The 19,136-nt window shown below is 35.9% G+C and overlaps 1 protein-coding gene across 1 annotated transcript in view; it reads right to left on the bottom strand.

The window, feature by feature from the left end:
* Positions 1 to 19,136, bottom strand: part of RP2 (RP2 activator of ARL3 GTPase) — a 46,837-nt gene that overhangs the window by 2,744 nt on the left and 24,957 nt on the right. The window contains exons 3-4 of the mRNA XM_057539112.1: positions 17,366 to 17,480; positions 924 to 1,009 (exon numbers count right to left, since the gene is read on the bottom strand). Coding sequence (XP_057395095.1) covers positions 924 to 1,009; positions 17,366 to 17,480 — 201 coding nt within the window. The remainder of the gene's footprint in view (positions 1 to 923; positions 1,010 to 17,365; positions 17,481 to 19,136) is intronic.

The raw sequence follows: 19,136 nt of genomic DNA, 5'->3' as shown, positions 1-19,136 counted from the left end.
ACAAAGCAGTACTCAATAGAACCTTTCAAAAACAGCTTTTATAAATGTCAGCCAGAAATTAGAGGAGACCTGGGTTCTATTTAGCTTTATCATAAACTAGCTGTATGATGCTGACAATTTAATAAACCTCTCTGGGCTCAGTTTCCACATGTGTAAAATGAGAAAGCTGGATTAGATAATCTTTAACTCATTCAGATCTAAAAACTCCAAATCATATAACCATTTTCTCTCTGCTTCCTTTTCTATTCAATCTGATTTGCCCTCTCCCTTAGTACTGCTGTGATGATAAAATGAGACAAAAAACAAAGTACTTTAAATTATGCAAATTCAAGGGACCATAAGCCAAATCAGACTACAAAATCAAAAATTTCCTCTCAGATACTTATCAAAAAAACCCAGTTATATATACTCATTTAGTCCTCTTATATGTTTGGTTTTTAAGCTATATTAAGTTGTTTAAGTTTGAAATTTTCAGATACAGCAACCTCATCAACCATATCTAGAAAATACCTACATGTAGTGATTTCTAGATATAGCTCAAGTTCAAGTTTTGATCAAGTATTACTGAAGCAAATGAAAATGAACACTGGTCAATAGGATTGTCCATCGAAAGTATACAATCTTAGAAATATAACATTTTCAACATATCACTACTTTTAAAAAAGGAAGAACTTGAAGAGACATTTGGTGAGATATTTTACTTTAGAAACATGTATTATTGAAGGTTTTTAATAAGTAGATACTTACTTTGTAAATTTTTAAGCTATTAAAATTTTAGTTTGGCAAGGAAAAACCAAAGCTTAGCTCCCAATTATTTACCATAAATTCTAAAAATCATGATGTGCTGAAAATACTATTTAATTGTAAGGAAAAGGAAAGGAAAGGAAAGGTCTGAATGAAATATAGTCAATAAAATCTTGTACCTTGGTCCCACTGAATATCTCGTTGACAATAAGTTGACATCCTTCTACAGCGCCATCTCCATTGAACTCCAAGGCAATAACAGGACCTATAAGCAAACCCAAGAAGTGTTGTCTTAACATGAATATAAATCTATTCTCAAATTAATCTTTTTATTCTTCCCTGAAGAATCTTCAGCCTCTTCTTTGGGGGTAAGAGAAAAGAAAGAAGGGAATAGACAGATGGGACACGTCACTTCAGCTACTTCCTACTCTAATCATAAAACAAATTAACATAGAGTCTCATCACATGACAAGTAGCTTCAGTGGCATTATAGAACTAGTGTCACACTTTTAAGTGTTGTAAATAGTCTGGCTTTTCTGGTTTTCATACTTCTACGAAAACCATACAAACTACAAAAAATAGTTGATAAAATGACAAATAAGATCAGAAGCTATTCAAATCATTTTGCTAGGCAGCTAGTCTTGCTTCCAACTCTCCTACTTACCAGCCAAGTTCTGGGCCACCAATAATGAAGCTTAGCCAAGTAGGAATTGAGGCCAGGCACCAAAATTAATGACCATCTGAAAGTATTTTTCTTGAATGTGCCATAATATTATATTCCAGAACCAACGACCAAGTTTTTATTTTTTAATTCTCTGAATAGAATATTTGTGCCTCCTTTCCCATACTTAATTTGATTAATTTTAAACCACCTGTACTTTAAATTCTGGTACAAAGATTCGTGATTCAGTTTGGCTTGGATTTAAATGTAGCATTGGAACTACTGGTGTCAAACTGCTGGCAAACATGGTTGTAAGTGAACCAAACAAAACAAGCCTTTCAATTCAATTAAAATTTTTTCCACTATCACTATATTCCTAATAGATTTGCTTTTTATCTCCTTCAGTAATGGAGAAGTCCTGACCTCCAGGAAATTACAAATTTCTTACAAAAGACATAAATCCAGAATCCTGCAGCCTGTGGAACGAAAACAACATTCACAGAAAGATAGACAAGGAGAAAAGGCAGAGAGCTATGTACCAGATGAAGGAACACGATAAAACCCCAGAAAAACAACTAAATGAAGTGGAGATAGGCAACCTTCCAGAAAAAGAATTCAGAATAACGATAATGAAGATGATACAGGACCTCGGAAAAAGAATGGAGGCAAAGATTGAGAAGATGCAAGAAATGATTAACAAAGACCTAGAAGAATTAAAGAACAAACAAACACAGATGAACAATACAATAACTGAAAAGAAAACTACACTAGAAGGAATCAATAGCAGAATAACTGAGGCAGAAGAACGGATAAGTGACCTGGAAGACAGAATGGTTGAACTCACTGCCGCAGAACAGAATAAAGAAAAAAGAATGAAAACAAATGAAGACAGCCTAAGAGACCTCTGGGACAACATGAAACGCAACAACATTCGCATTATAGGGGTCCCAGAAGGAGAAGAGAGAGAGAAAGGACCCGAGAAAATATTTGAAGAGATTATAGTCGAAAACTTCCCTAACGTGGGAAAGGAAAAAGCCACCCAAGTCCAGGAAGCACAGAGAGTCCCAGGCAGGATAAACCGAAGGAGAAACACGCCAAGACACATAGTAATCAAATTGGCAAAAATTAAAGACAAAGAAAAATTATTGAAAGCAGCAAGGGAAAAACGACAAATAACATACAAGGGAACTCCCATAAGGTTAACAGCTGATTTCTCAGCAGAAACTCTACAAGCCAGAAGGGAGTGACATGATATACTTAAAGTGATGAAAGAGAAGAAACTACAACCAAGATTACTCTACCCAGCAAGGATCTCATTCAGATTCGATGGAGAAATCAAAAGCTTTACAGACAAGCAAAAGCTAAGAGAATTCAGCACCACCAAACCCACTCTACAACAAATGCTAAAGGAACTTCTCTAAGTGGGAAACACAAGAGAAGAAAAGGACCTACAAAAACAAACCCAAAACAATTAAGAAAATGGTCATAGGAACATACATATCGATAATTACCTTAAACATGAATGGATTAAATGCTCCCACCAAAAGACACAGGCTTGCTGAATGGATACAAAAACAAGACCCATATATATGCTGTCTACAAGGGACCCACTTCAGACCTAGGGACACATACAGACTGAAAGTGAGGGGATGGAAAAAGATATTCCATGCAAATGGAAATCAAAAGAAAGCTGGAGTAGCAATACTCATATCAGACAAAATAAACTTTTAAACAAAGACTATTACAACAGACAAAGAAGGACACTACATAATGATCAAGGGATTAATCCAAGAAGAAGATATAACAATTATAAATATATATGCACCCAACATGGGAGCACCTCAACACCTAAAGCAACCGCTAACAGCTGTAAAAGAGGAAATCAACAGTAACACAATAATAGTGGGGGACTTTAACACCCCACTTTCACCAATGGACAGATCATCCAAAATGAAAATAAATAAGGAAACAGAAGCTTTAAATGAAACAATAGACCAGATAGATTTAATTGATATTTGTAGGACATTCCATCCAAAAACAGCAGATTACACTTTCTTCTCAGGTGCGCATGGAACATTCTCCAGGATAGATCACATCTTGGGTCACAAATCAAGCCTCAGTAAATTTAAGGAAATTGAAATCATATCAAGCATCTTTTCTGACCACAACGCTATGAGATTAGAAATGAATTACAGGGAAAAAAATAAAAAACACAAACACATGGAGGGTAAACAATACGTTACTAAATAACCAAGAGATCACTGAAAAAATCAACGAGGAAATCAAAAAATACCTAGAGATAAATGACAATGAAAACACGACGATCCAAAACCTATGGGATGCAGCAAAAGCAGCTCTAAGAGGGAAGTTTATAGCAATACAAACCTACCTCAAGAAACAAGAAAAATCTCAAATAAACAATCTAACCTTACACGTAAAGGAACTAGAGAAAGAAGAACAAACAAAACCCAAAGTTAGCAGAAGAAAAGAAATCATAAAGATAAGAGCAGAAATAAATGAAATAGAGACAAAGAAAACAATAGCAAAGATCAATAAAACTAAAAGCTGGTTCTTTGAGAAGGTAAACAAAACTGATAAACCATTAGCCAGACTCATGAAGAAAAAGAGGGAGAGGACTCAAATCAATAAAATTACAAATGAAAAACAGGAAGTTACAACAGACACCGCAGAAATACAAAGCATCCTAAGAGACTACTACAAGCAACTCTACGCCAATAAAATGGACAACCTGGAAGACATGGACACATTCTTAGAAAGGTATAACCTTCCAAGACTGAACCAGGAAGAAATAGAAAATATGAACAGACCAATCACAAGTAATGAAATTGAAACTGGGATTAAAAATCTTCTAACAAAAAAAAGTCCAGGACCAGACGGCTTCACAGGTGAATTCTATCAAACATTTAGAGAAGAGCTAACACCTATCTTTCTCAAACTCTTCTCTCACATTCCTATACACTAATGATGAAAAATCTGAAAGAGAAATTAAGGAAACATTCCCATTTACCACTGCAACAAAAAGAATAAAACACCTAGGAATAAACCTACCTAGGGAGACAAAAGACCTGTATGCAGAAAACTATAAGACACTGATGAAAGAAATTAAAGATGATACCAACAGATGGAGAGAAATACCATGTTCTTGGATTGGAAGAATCAATATTGTGAAAATGACTATACTACCCAAAGCAATCTACGGATTCAATGCAATCCGTATCAAATTATCAATGGCATTTTTTTCGGAACTAGAACAAAAAATCTTAAAATTTGTATGGAGACACAAAAGACCCCGAATAGCCAAAGCAGTCTTGAGGGAAAAAATGGAGCTGGATGAATCAGACTCCCTGACTTCAGACTATACTACAAAGCTACAGTAATCAAGACAATATGGTACTGGCACAAAAACAGAAACACAGATGAATGGAACAAGATAGAAAGGCCAGAGACAAACCCACACACCTATGGTCAACTAATCTATGACAAAGGAGGCAAGGATATACAATGGAGAAAAGACAGTCTCTTCAGTAAGTGGTGCTGGGAAAACTGGACAGCTACATGTAGAAGAATGAAATTAGAACACTCCCTAACACCATACACAAAAATAAACTCAAAATGGATTAGAGACCTAAACGTAAGACCAGACACTATAAAACTCTTAGAGGAAAACATAGGAAGAACACTCTTTGACATAAATCACAGCAAGATCTTTTTTGATCCACCTCCTAGAGTAATGGAAATAAAAACAAAAATAAACAAATGGGACCTAATGAAACTCCAAAGCTTTTGCACAGCAAAGGAAACCATAAACAAGATGAAAAGACAACCCTCAGAATGGGAGAAAATATTTGCAAACGAATCAACAAAGGATTAATCTCCAAAATATATAAACAGCTCATGCAGCTCAATATCAAAAAAACAAACAACCCAATCCAAAAATGGGCAGAAGACCTGTATAGACAGTTCTCCAAAGAAGACATACAGATGGCCAAGAAGCACATGAAAAGCTGCTCGACATCACTAATTATTAGAGAAATGCAAATCAAAACTACAATGAGGTACCACCTCACACCAGGTAGAATGGGCATCATCAGAAAATCTACAAACAACAAATGCTGGAGAGGGTGTGGAGAAAAGGGAACCCTCTTGCACTGTTGGTGGGAATGTAAATTGATACAGCCACTATGGAGAACAGTATGGAGGTTCCTTAAAAAACTAAAAATAGAATTACCATATGATCCAGCAATCCTACTACTGGGCATATACCCAGAGAAAACCATAATTCAAAAAGACACATGCACCCCAATGTTCATTGCAGCACTATTTACAATAGCCAGGTCATGGAAGCAACCTAAATGCCCATCGACAGATGAATGGATAAAGAAGATGTGGTACATATATACAATGGAATATTACTCAGCCATAAAAAGGAACGAAATTGAGTCATTTGTTGAGACATGGATGGATCTAGAGACTGTCATACAGAGTGAAGTAAGTCAGAATGAGAAAAACAAATATCGTATATTAACGCATATATATGGAACCTAGAAAAATGGTACAGATGAACCAGTTTGCAGGCCAGAAATTGAGACACCGATGTGGAGAAGAAATGTATGGACACCAAGGGGGGAAAGTGGCGGGGGGGTGGTGGTGGTGGTGTGCTGAATTGGGCGATTGGTATTGACATGTGTACACTGATTTGTATAAAACTGATTACTAATAAGAACCTGCTGTATAAAAAAATAAATAAAGTAAAATTCAAAAATTCAAAAAAAAGACATAAATCTATTCAACAATATGGAGCAAGAGAGAAAAATGAAGTATTAAGGAATGAAATACTAAGGTGAATGTAGTCATGTGCCACAGAACAAGGCACAAGAAGGAGAGAAAAGGCTTGTGATTTAATACAGACAACAAATATAGAAAAGGCAGGATATATCACAGTCGACTGTACAATTAGATACAGAGAACGAGTTTAAGTATGAGTTTTGCAGTATCACAGTATATAGATCAAGATGGGTACTGAGTAAAGAAAAGAAGGTAACTGGGGAATATTTTCTCAGAAAAATGGATGATTCTATGTCTGGGGCAAGAAATGGGTAAGATCAACCTCGAATATCATGTTGAGCCAAAAAGCAATGAGGCTATCAAAGGCCAATAGGGTTTTATCAAAAGGATACAGGAGCCAGCTTGAAGAGGCTCCTAATGACCAAAGATGAGACATGGTGAGATCAGAAGGAATAATGCCTGCAATTTATCAAAACATACTGAATATATAAAGTCATGAGCTCATAATGATATTCAGAAAAGACACAAACAAACAAAATTCACTGGACACCACTATAGGTTGCTCGGGCACCGACTTTTTACTCTGAAAATCGATGCTTAATTATTTCTCCTTTATTTACTCTGCTTTTCTGATATGAAGCATATTTCAAGTTAGCCAAACAGCTCAGCGTACGAGGAGAAGTTCTGTTAACATCCATTAATAAATGCAGAGGTAATGACACAATTAGAAAATGATCATTTTGAAACTCCTAATAAAATAACTGGATCAGGCAACAATCATCAATGGCTTTAGCATCCCATAGGGAAGACTGACAGGAAACTCTACAATAAAAAGACTGTCACCACCTGAGCCTAACAATATTGGCATCTCTAGAAGTGCAACAATCAAATATTATGTGCCTTCTCATTATAGGAAATAGTACCACCTGTGAAATATTCCCCCCAAAAAACTAAACCTGAGTGTAAACAAGGCTTTGATTTAACTTCTAATCTACAAGAACTATAGAGGAACAAATTAAACAAACCCATGCGTACTACAGGACAACTGACCACATTTCTTTTACAAGACGAAGGCACGAAACAAACAGGGGAGGGGGAACACCTGTTTCTGGTTAAGAGCGATATAAGATACAAAACAACCACATACAGTGAGTGAGTGCGCCAGTTTTAGATCTGGATCAAATTAACTGTAAAAATACATAAAGAATGTTTTTAGACAATTAGGGAAATTTGAACATGGACTAATTAGTTGATGATATTAAGACATTGTTAATCATGTTAGGCGTGATAATACACCCCACTTAAGAAAACATTTGTGTAGCTGTCAAATTGTTATGGTATAAATCTTATGGTATATAAAATATATCTTAATAAAAATGTTATTAGAAAACATTCATTTTTAATTTCACTTTGTTTAAGACACATACTGAAATATTTAGGGATGAAATGACAAGACATATCAAAATTTGATTAAAATATTTCAGCAAAAAGGAGAATATATAGATTATTTTTTAAAGTATGGCAAAAGGTTGATAAAACTGGGGGATGGGTACACATGGGGTCATTGGAAGCTACTTCTGAGTAGAAACAGTACATTTGGAAATTTGCAAAAAAGAGTTTAAAAAGCATTTCAAACCGAAAAAATATTGAACTAAAAAGAAAAATCTGATAATGTAGGGTTTCCAGTTTTGCAGAGAGTAGAAAGTTTGAATTAAGGTAGAATGGAATATGCTTTTATTCAGGATCACTAAAAGAAATACAGTAGATATATCTTTTAAATTTTATTTTTATTTATTAATTTATTTTTGGCTGTGTTGGGTCTTCGTTTCTGTGCGAGGGCTTTCTCCAGTTGCAGCAAGTGGGGCCACTCTTCATCACGGTGCGCGGGCCCCTCACTATCGCGGCCTCTCCCGTTGCGGAGCACGGGCTCCAGACGCGCAGGCTCAGCAATTGTGGCTCACGGGCCTAGCTGCTCTGCGGCATGTGGGATCCTCCCAGACCAGGGCTCGAACCCGTGTCCCCTGCATTGGCAGGCGGATTCTCAACCACTGCGCCACCAGGGAAGCCCCCGATATATCTTTTAAAGTCAGACATTTATTACTGAAAGTTCCTGTATTCTACAAAGACAATATAATCTAGAATTCAGAAATACAATTTTGGTAGAATTACCCAAGTATGTAACTTGGTTGCTATCCTTTGAATAGGATATGAAGAACTTCCAATAAGTGACTTAATTTGCCAACAAAGAAACATCAACAGAAAAGGTGGACAAGTGCAGCAGTTTTGATTAACATGTGTGGACCCTAAATTAAAAAAAAACTACACCACCAACAACGCACTTTTTAAGCAGTTCTATTTGTCTCTCTATCTAATGATGAGGACTACAATTACTTCAAAGTGATTACTTCAGGTGACTATTTCAAACTGAATTATGAGGTCAACAAGATCACTGGTCATGATTTTACTGTTTTAATGTGACTGTCTTATCAAATAGCTTGCAGTAGCTTTAAATCTAAATATTTGAATTGTCATGAAAAAGTTGTGAGACTTCGAAGTAAACAAAAAAGATTTCTGGATATCCTATCTAATGAACTCTTCTGTGTTATTTAACATGACCTTGGAACAAGTCACTGTCACATCTCAATTAGGTTACAGCAACAGCCTCCCAGCTGGTCTCTCTGTTTCTCCCCTTAGAGTAACCAGAATGATAAAAGCTACATTTTAAAGGGACCATGGCATTCATATGCTCTAAAACCTCCAGTAATATGTCTATATTTTTCTTATTTTTAATTGTTCTAAAAATAACTGACAGTTTAAAGTAATAATGTGAACAATGCATTAGGTGTTTACAGCATATGTAATAGTAAAATATATAACAGTGACACAAGGATGGGAAGGAAGATTTGAGAATATGATGTTCTTAGGTCCTTATATACTACAGGTGATGTGGTATAATATTATTATAAGGTGGACTCAAATTATTTAAATATGTATACTGTAAAATCAAAGGTGACCATTAAATAAGATTTAGGAAAAGAGGTATAAATAATAAGTCACTAGGGGAGGTAAAATGGAATCATTAAAAAATACCCAATTAAACAGAAAAAGAGGTAACAAAAAACAAAGAACAAATGGAACAGAAAGCAGCTAGCAAGATCGTAGATATTGATCCAACGACATCAATCCCTTTCAATATGAATGGTGCAAACACACCAGTTAAAGACAGACTTCCCTGGTGGTGCAGTGGTTAAGAATCCGCCTACCAATGCAGGGGATACGGGTTCGAGCCCTGGCCCGGGAAGATCCCACGTGCCGCGGAGCAACTAAGCCCGTGCGCCACAACTACTGAGCCTGCGCTCTAGAGCCCACAAGCCACAACTACTGAGCCTGCGAGCCACAACTACTGAAGCCTGCGTGCCTAGAGCCCATGCTCAGCAACAAGAGAAGCCACTGCAATGAGAAGCCCGTGCACCGCAACAAAGAGTAGCCCCTGCTCACTGCAACTAGAGAAAGCTCGGGGGCAGCAACGAAGACCCAAGGCAGCCAAAAAAAAAAAAAAAGACAGAGACTGTCAAATTGGATTGAAAAGCAAGAAACAACTATATGCTGTCTACAAAAAATTCACTTTAGATACACAGACTTTGATAAGTTAAAAGAAAAGGGATAAAGCTTTATGATGAAACACTAACAACCAAACAAAAGCTGGAGTAGCTGTATTTCAGACAAAGCAGATTTCAGAACAAGGAAGATTATCAGAGACAAAGAGGGACATTACATAATAATAAAGGATTCTTCAAGAAGACATAATCCTAGATGTGTATGCACCTAACGACAGAGTTTCAAAATTCACAAGGCAAAATCTGATAGAGTCTGAAAAAAGAAATAGACGAATCTACAATTACAGTTGAAGACTTTGACACTCCTCTCTTTAATTCATAGAGCAAGTAGGCAGAAAATCAGTAAGGATATAGATGACCTGAATAGCGCTATCAACCAAACTGACCTAGTGGACATTTATAGAACATTTCAGCAAACAAAAGCAGATTATATATTCTTCTCACCTGCACATAGATTATTCACCAAGATAGACTATATTCTGTTCTAGAAAACAAGCCTTAACTTATTAAAGAAAATAGAAATAATACAATGTGTGTTTTCAGACCATAACAGCATTAATCTAGAAATCAGTAATAGAAACACATCTGGACAATCTCCCAAATGTTTGGAAATTAAACATTATACTTCTAAATTATCCATGGATCAAGTGAAAAGTCTCAAGGGAAACTACTACATCAGGGGTCAGCACACTTTTTCTGTAAAGGGCCAGATGGGAAATATTTTAGGCTTAGTGAGCCATACAATGTCTGTCACAACTAATCATCTCTGCTGTTACAGTGCAATAGCAGCAAAACATAATAAATAAAAGAATGAGTGTGGCTATGCTCTGATAAAACTTCATTTAAAAAATGTACAGTAGGCCATACTTTGCCAAACCCTGAATTAAATGAAAATACATCATATCAAAATTGGCAGAATGCAGCTAAAGCAGCACTTAAAGGAAAATTTCTAACACAAAATACATATACAGTCAATCCTCATTATGTGTGGATTCCTTATTTGCTAATTGCTTACTTGGTAAAATTTATTTTACCAAATAGGTAAAATATTTTACTCAAAATCACACACAAAGTGGCAAAAAATATGAGCTGCCTGACATGCATGTTTCCAGGTAAATTTGAACAAAGTGATGCTCTGCCTTCTTGTTTCAGCATTCATTCTGTAAACAAGTGGCCTTTTCACAGTCCATCTAGTGCCACATTTTTACACTTTTTGCTGGTAGTATCAGTGTTTAAAATGTAGTGCTCAAGTACAGTCTAATGTTCCTAAGCTTAGGAAACCTGTGATGTGCCTTACAAAGAAAATGTCTGTTAGATAAGCTTCATTCAGGCACAAGTTACAGTGCTGCTGGCTGTGAGTTCAATGTTAATGAATCAAAAACATATACTAAATGAGGTGTCTTTAAGCAGAAACACACATACAACAAGGTTATACTGATTGGTTGAAAGAAATGTTGTGACCAGAGACTTGCAGGAACCTAGCCCTGCATTTCTCCTAGGAGTAGCAATTCAGTACTCACTGATTCAGTGTTCACAGCAACTTTATAGAACAGACCTACTGTGAGTAACGAGAATCACTCTATTAGAAAAGAAGAAATCAGTAACCCAAACTTAAATCTTAAGAAACTAGAGAAAGAAGAGCAAATTAAACCTAAAGCAAATGAAAGGAAGGAAATAAATATTAGAGCAGAAACCAATGAAACTGAAAGGAGAAAAACAATAGAGAAAATCAATAAAACAAAAAGCTGCTTCTTTGAAATTATCAATAAAGTGATAAACCTCTATCGAGGCCAATGGGAGAGGGAGAGGCCTCAAGTCACCAACAGGAGTATAAGAAGGACATCACTACTGATCCTACATACATTAATAATAATGAAATACTATAAACTCTACACCTATAAATTTGATAACTCAGATGAAATGAAACAATTCCCCAAAAGACAAAAACTATCAAAATTCACCCAAGAAGACAAATATATCTTAAAGAGCTCTCTATGTAATAAATAAATAAAATGTATGGCTAAAAATCTTCCCCCCAAGTCTTCAGGCCCAGATGGGTTTCACTGGCAAATTCTACCAGACATTTAAGGAAGAAATGATACTAATTCTCTATAATCTCTCCAAGATCACAGAAGAAGGATACTTCTCAACTCATTTTATGAGGCCAGCATTACACTAATATCAAAGCCAGAGAAAGATACTACAAGAAAAGAAAACCACAAACCAATACGCTTCATGGACAAAGATGTAAAAATCTACAGTAAAATATTAGCAAATTGAATCCAGCAATATATTAAAGGGATAAAACATCATGATCAACGGGGTGCATCTCAGGAATACAAGGTTGGTTCAACATTCAAAATTAACAAAAGTCACTCATCAGATTAAATGACTCAATAATAAAAAAACATGATCATCTCAATAAATACAGAAAAAGCATTCAACAAAATTCAACATCATGTGTGATAAAAACTCAACAGGGACTTCCCTGGTGGTCCAGTGGTTAAGAATCCACCTTTCAATGCAAGGGATGCGGGTTCAACCCCTGGTTGGGGAACTAAGATCCCACATGCTGCGGGACAACTAAGCCCGAGTGCCACAACTACTGAGCCTGCATGCCACAACTAGAGAGCCTGCATGCCGCAACTACTGAGCCTGCATGCTCTGGAGCCCACACGCCACAACTAGAGAGAAGCCTGTGTGCTGCAATGAAGAGCCCATGCACCGCAATGAAAAGATCCCACGTGCTGCAACTAAGAACTGACACAGCCAAAAAAACCCTCAACAAACCATGAATAGAATGAAACTCCCTCAGTCTAATAAAAGATATGTATGAAAAATCTACAACTACCATCATTCTTAATGGTGAGACTGAACACTTTCACCCTGAGATCAGAAACAGGGCAAGGATGTCCTCTTCTCACTATTCTACACAGCATAATAGTGGAAGTCCTAGCCAACATAATAATGCAAAAAAAAGAAATAAAAGGCATGTCAAAGAGACAGAGGAACTAACCTAAAAGAGCTCCCAAAGGCTAAAACTGGAACAATTTGATAGTATTGGACTATAACCCAAAGAATAAAATACGTATCTATGAGTCCCTACTGATAGACATAAATGACTGAATAAATAAATGGGAGAGAAGGGACAAATCTTTCTTACAGAATTCCAAATAATGTATATAGATACTCCCCTCTCTAGGAGGTGGAGCTTAATTCCCTCTCCTTGAGTGCAGACTGGTCTTAGTGACTCAACTTCCAAAGATCATAGAAAGAACTTCCAAAGAGTATAGAAAGGGGAAAAAAGGAACTTTACAGTGTACAAGAAACCTGGCAGATACCACCTGAACCAAGTCACTAAGGTCAACATCACCAGCATTAAGTCATGTTGCTATCATGTGCCCTATGATGTGATGTGATGTGATGTGACGTGATGAGAAGGGCACTTCACCTCTTCTCCAAAACCCATAACCCCAGTCTAACCAGAGAAAACACCAGACAAACGCAAACTGAGGGACATTCTACAAAATAACTTACCAATACTGCTCGAATATTTCAAGGTTATGAAAAACAAGGAAAGACTAAGGAACTGTCACAGATTAGAAGAGATTAAGGAGACATAATGACTAAATGCAATGTGGGATCTTGGATTGAATTCTGGAACAGAAAAAGGACATACGTGAAAAAAAACCAGTGAAATTTGAACAAAGTTTATAGTTTGAGTAAATAGTATTTTACCCATGTAAATTTCTTAGTTTCAACAAATGTATCATGCTTATGTTAACATAAGAGGAAAGTGAGTTTCAAAACTCTCTGTACTACCTTTGCAATTTTTCTGAAAATCTAAAATTATTCCAATATAAAGAGTTTATTTTAAAACAAAAATGTCTAGTAGATTCTCATCTCACTCAAACTAGAAGCCACAGTCTCTACAGTGGCCTATAAAGCCCTATATAATCTGATTCCTCCTTTACTACTTCTCAGATCTCATCTATGTTTGTTGAATAAATGAATGAATGACCCTCTAAAACAAAGGAACCCAAATCTGACTAATCATCAGAACCATCTGGGGAACTTTTTAAAATGCAGATTCCAAGGGAATATCTCAGAGATATTTGAATCAGTCTTTCTGGGGTGGGAGGTGGAAATTTAAATCTTTAACAGCACCCCAGACGGTTCTGAGAATCAGTCAGATTTGGAAGATTCTCAAGATGAAAAACACAATGAATTCTCTCATTAGGCTGTCAAATAGCTTCATTAATTGAAAGGAAATAATTATGACTACTTTAACTGAAGAGGAAAACTTACAGACTCTAAAGTATAAACTATTTGAAATAAAAGTGAATTTTCAAAAGAATAAGTCCATCCCCCTGCTAAGAACAGTGGTTTGCAACTGGGAGCAATTTTGTCCCCCACGGGGCATTTCGCAATGTCTGGAAACACTTTTGGTTGCCATAATTGGGGCAGTGTGCTATTGGTACCTAGTCAGTAGAGGCCAGAGATGCTGCTAAACATCCTATAATGTACAGGACAGCCCATCACAGCAAAGAATTATCTAAAATGTCAACAGTGCTGAGGCTGAGAAACTCTCCTCAGAATGACTGATGGCCACTTTTACATAAGGACCCAATCCATCCAACACCTGCTGGAATATCTCCACAGACAGCCTGCTCATTATTCTACATCAATCAATGCACTATTGGGCAACTTAAAATTTTCCCCCAACTTTTCTTTTGAAAAATTCCAAACATTATAGAAAAGTTGAAAGAATAACAAACATCCATTTGCTCTTCACTTACACCCATCAAATGTTAACATTTGGCCACGTTTGCTTTGCCACACACTATACACATACACACACATGCACACACAGACATGCACAAACACACACACTTTTTTGCTTTGCTGAGCCATTTGAAAATAGCAGACATCATAACACTTCAGCATGCCTCTCCTATGTAACCACAGTACCACTATCATACTTAAGGATACAACAATAATTCCAAAATATCATCCTCAAACTTCCCCAGTTGTCCCCAAAATGACTTTTACAGCTTTATCGTTCACCCCACCCTAATCCAAAATCCAATTAAGGTTCATTCCTTGCATTTAATTGTTAGGTTTCTTTTAATCCAGAACAGTCCCCCATTGTTTCTGTTTTCCAGGACATTGTCTGAAGAGCCCTAGCCAGTTATCTTGTAAAATGTCTTCTATTTTTGATTTGTTTCAGTTTCCTCATGGTGTCATTTAACATGTCTCCAGATTTCCTTTCTTTCCTATAAACCAGAAATTAAGTCTTGGCTCGATTAGATTCAGGTAAAATATTTTTGGCAAGAATACTTCATAGATGATGATGTGTATTTCTCATTGCATCACATTAGGAGAAATACAATGTCAGGCTGCCCTGCCATCAGTGATGCTAAGTTTGATCACTGGGTTAGTGTGATGATCATCAAATCTCTGCTCTAAAGGTACACTTCCCATTTGAATTAGAATGTATAAGTATCCTACTTTTTATCAACTTTTACCCCAATAGTTTTAGCATCTACTGATAACCTTTGTCTGAATTAATTATTACATCGGGGGTTAGAAAATGGTGATTTCTGAAGTCTATCATTCCTTCTACGTTTATTAGCTCAGAGTATTCTATAAAGAGCAGAAGAGCTTTCCTTATTCCCTCTCCCCCTCACCCCCCTTTTTTTGGTGCTTAATACACATTTATTAACTGAATACATTAAATACTGTTGATTTTTCAAATTAGATAAAAAGCATGGGCTGATGAGTTTTATGGAGATATTTCTCAGATTATAAAAACAAATTTTAAACAGAAGATTTGTGACTACTTAGGTGAGAAACTGATTATTACTGTGAGCCAATTTGGGGTCCTGGAGAAAGGGTCATTTCAAGCTAATGGAAGAGTGCCTCTTTTAATAGAGGATAGGAACCTTCTAGATCATGGGAATGTCTAGCAGTCATTCATGATATCCGTGTAGACCATATAGTTAGGTTGATTCCAAGCAGACTGGGCACGCTGGTCCATAGTTCAGTGCCAATTTCCTCTCCCCTCTTTTTTATTATCACTATGGATGCATGGATTTCTATTGTTGTTTAATCAATTCCCTTCATTATTGTTTTTGATGCTCAAATTGTCCCAAATTTGGCCAGTGGAAACTTCTTGAGACTCCTTCAAGCTGGCTCCTGTGACCTTTTGACATGACTTCATTAGTCTTTGACCACTTCCTATGGACATCTCTGGTTTTAAAAGCTGTTTATATGATATTTATTTGCTGAAATTCCTATAACATCTGTCCATTGGTTTTGGTTCTACTTTTTGCAGGAACAGAACATTTTATTTCTTCCATGTGGAATGTTATGTGACTTAAACACATATTATGGCTGAGTTGGAGCAATTCTGTGAAACCGCTTCACTAACATTACACAAGTATATAAATCATTAATTTAGGCCTACTCATATGCTCACTTCATCCCTAATCCTCACACTTTAGGATGTCTATTACACACACTTATTACTTAATTCAATTTCTGAAAGCTGCTGAGAGTTTAAAGATTTGTTTCCAAGGTTCCATCAAATTTTCCCATATCAAAATGGCTGCATCAAAGGAGTCGGGTCATAATTTCCTATATATGATCTGGGATAGATTCATGCACTAGTTGGAGCCAGTCCTTGGTACTACTAGAGTAACCACTAAAGTATATGAAATACTGCATTAATACTTAAGGGCCAAATCGCACCCAGCATTAGTTATTAAAGTTATCCTAACAATCCTCCAATATTTTCATACAGGTTTTTGCAGTTTATTACAACTTATTTATACATAAAGAGCATGTAAATGCAGATGTGCCCTCTTTCTAGGGTATATCCAATCAGCATTACCTATTACCATATATATTTGCTCAGGCCGGTCAAGAAAAGCCTGATGAGCCTAGAGCAAACAATGTCCCTGCCCTAATAGATGAACGGTACTCTGTCTTCTAGAATACATAGAGGCAAATAGCAACACTTCAGGAGGGCACAGGAACTCTAGTTCCTCTGTTTGTAGACATATTTCTGGTATCTGACAACTTAATCAGATCGTGTTAAATACACAGAATAGTATACTGTTTTATTTATATTTCTTATTCCTTTTCCAGTATGGTCAAAGCACACTGAAGGCAGAAAGAATCCTTATCAAGTGCTTTGTAACTCTGGGCAGGGAGAAGGAAATGGTCACTCACTATAGTACAATAATAATAATAAAATAATAATTTAAAATTATAAAATATATAATAATAAAATGTGACTTTCAAGAATGAAGATGATAGAACAGGGAAAAAGAAACCTAATGCCTAATTTCTAGGTAATTACATATGGCTTTTCGAATGATGTGAAATTTTGACATTTCTGAATAGTAATAGGAAAAACATAAAACAAATGACAAAGAGAAGACAGTGTAAGAGAAATACTAAAGGCAAGAGTAAATCAAATCAGCAGGTCAAGGGAAAAACCACAAAAGTATACCAATCATCCAGAAGGTACCTTTGTTCAGAAGAGGAAGGAAGTCAGGTGCTTTTTCCCGAAAAACCCTTTGAGCATCTTCAGCTTTCATTGACACCTCCTTTGTCTGAACCAGGAAAAAGCCTTTACCAACCAGCTGTGGGAAATAAAATTTCATTTACATTTTAAAATGACCTGAGACTAAAACAATATTTTCCTATTCTACAATTTTTCTGTATAAAATACAACACAGTGCTCTGATTTTTGTTTTAGTTATAACTGTAATTAATTCAGGGTGTTTGCTATAAACAAGTTTTCACATACACAAGATTCTTTCTTCCAGATGGGTGGTTCCGATTAAGAATTAGTACTGCCACTCCAATAAAGATGTTAAAAAAAAAAAGAATTAGTACTGCCTACTGTTACAATTAAGGGTCAAATAAATGTAAATTAGCCCTCAAAATTTTAAACTTTATTAAAAAAATTTTGTTGACTGAAACTAACAGAAGCTTTAGTTTGGTGATACTGTCCAGTGAGAGGAGAATGGTTAAGTAAAGTATGGTACATTCACAAGATAAAATACCATAGTTTGTTAAATATAACAAATAATAAAAGGGGGAAAGCTTATATAATACTGTTAATTTTAAAAAGCATGATTCAAATTTATATAGTATAGCACAATAACGCTAGAATACATTTATGGAGTACTTACTATGTGCCAGGCAGTTTTATGTGTTCTACAGGTAAAACACGTTTAACCCTCTCACGAGGCAGGTACTATTATTACTCTCATTTTACAGATGAGAAACTAAAGCACAGAGTGGTTAAGAAATCTGCCCATGGCCACACAACTCTTAAGGGACAGAGCTGTGACTTGAACCCAATTAAACTGATTACGGACTAAATAAATTAAAAATTATTCCTACAAAGACAATTCAAGGTACAGCACATTATGGATGATTTTTAAACTTATTTCTACTCTTCTTTATTTCTACAGTTCTCTACAATGAGTACACATTAATTTTTTTAATAATTATGAAAGAAGTTTTTAAAAATGCAAAGCGATTCAACCAATTAAAGCCTATTGAGTTTTTAATTATAAAAGTAACAAATAGGCTCAATACGGAACATTTTTTTTAAACATTTAAAAATTAAAAACAGAAACAAAGAAATATCAACCAAAGTGCTACCACTCAAAGATGCCACTGCTATATAGGTATACTTCCTTTTTTTTTTTTGGCCACGCTGCGTGGCTTGTGGGATCTTAGTCTTAGTTCCCCTAACCAGGGATGGATGGAACCCGTGCCCCCTGCAGTGGAAGCATGGAGTCCTAACCACTGGACCACCAGGGAAGTCCCAGTATACTTCCTTTTACCCTTCCGGTTTTAATTTTCCCCCATTACAGAAATAATGCATGTTTTATGTAAAATCCATAGAGCTACAAACAAGAAAAGAAAACCCTGCTCTTAATCCACTTCCTAAAAAGAACCACAACTGTCAACATTTTAGTATATATAACTCTCCAGACTTATCTACTTTAAAAAAAATCAGATACGTAATATTCTACAAATTTTCACTTATTCGGTTGTGAACATTTTCCAACTATTCTACTATAAAATCAGTTTTAATGGTTGATAGTATTTCATTCTATGGCTACGTTATTCCATACCATTTCATCAAATTGGATTCAAACTCAAATCCTTTTCCAGAGCCCTCAATGCTGCCTCAGAAAAAGAGAAACATCCATACAAAAGTAGCAGAAAATTACATAAACATCACTGCCAGATAATGACTGCAAAGTTACTTAAATTAT

Source organism: Balaenoptera acutorostrata, chromosome X (assembly GCF_949987535.1).
Source record: "Balaenoptera acutorostrata chromosome X, mBalAcu1.1, whole genome shotgun sequence".
In the NCBI taxonomy this organism is placed as follows: domain Eukaryota; kingdom Metazoa; phylum Chordata; class Mammalia; order Artiodactyla; family Balaenopteridae; genus Balaenoptera; species Balaenoptera acutorostrata.
Note: the sequence above shows the minus strand (reverse complement) of the source record. Positions and strands in the feature narration are given on the sequence as shown.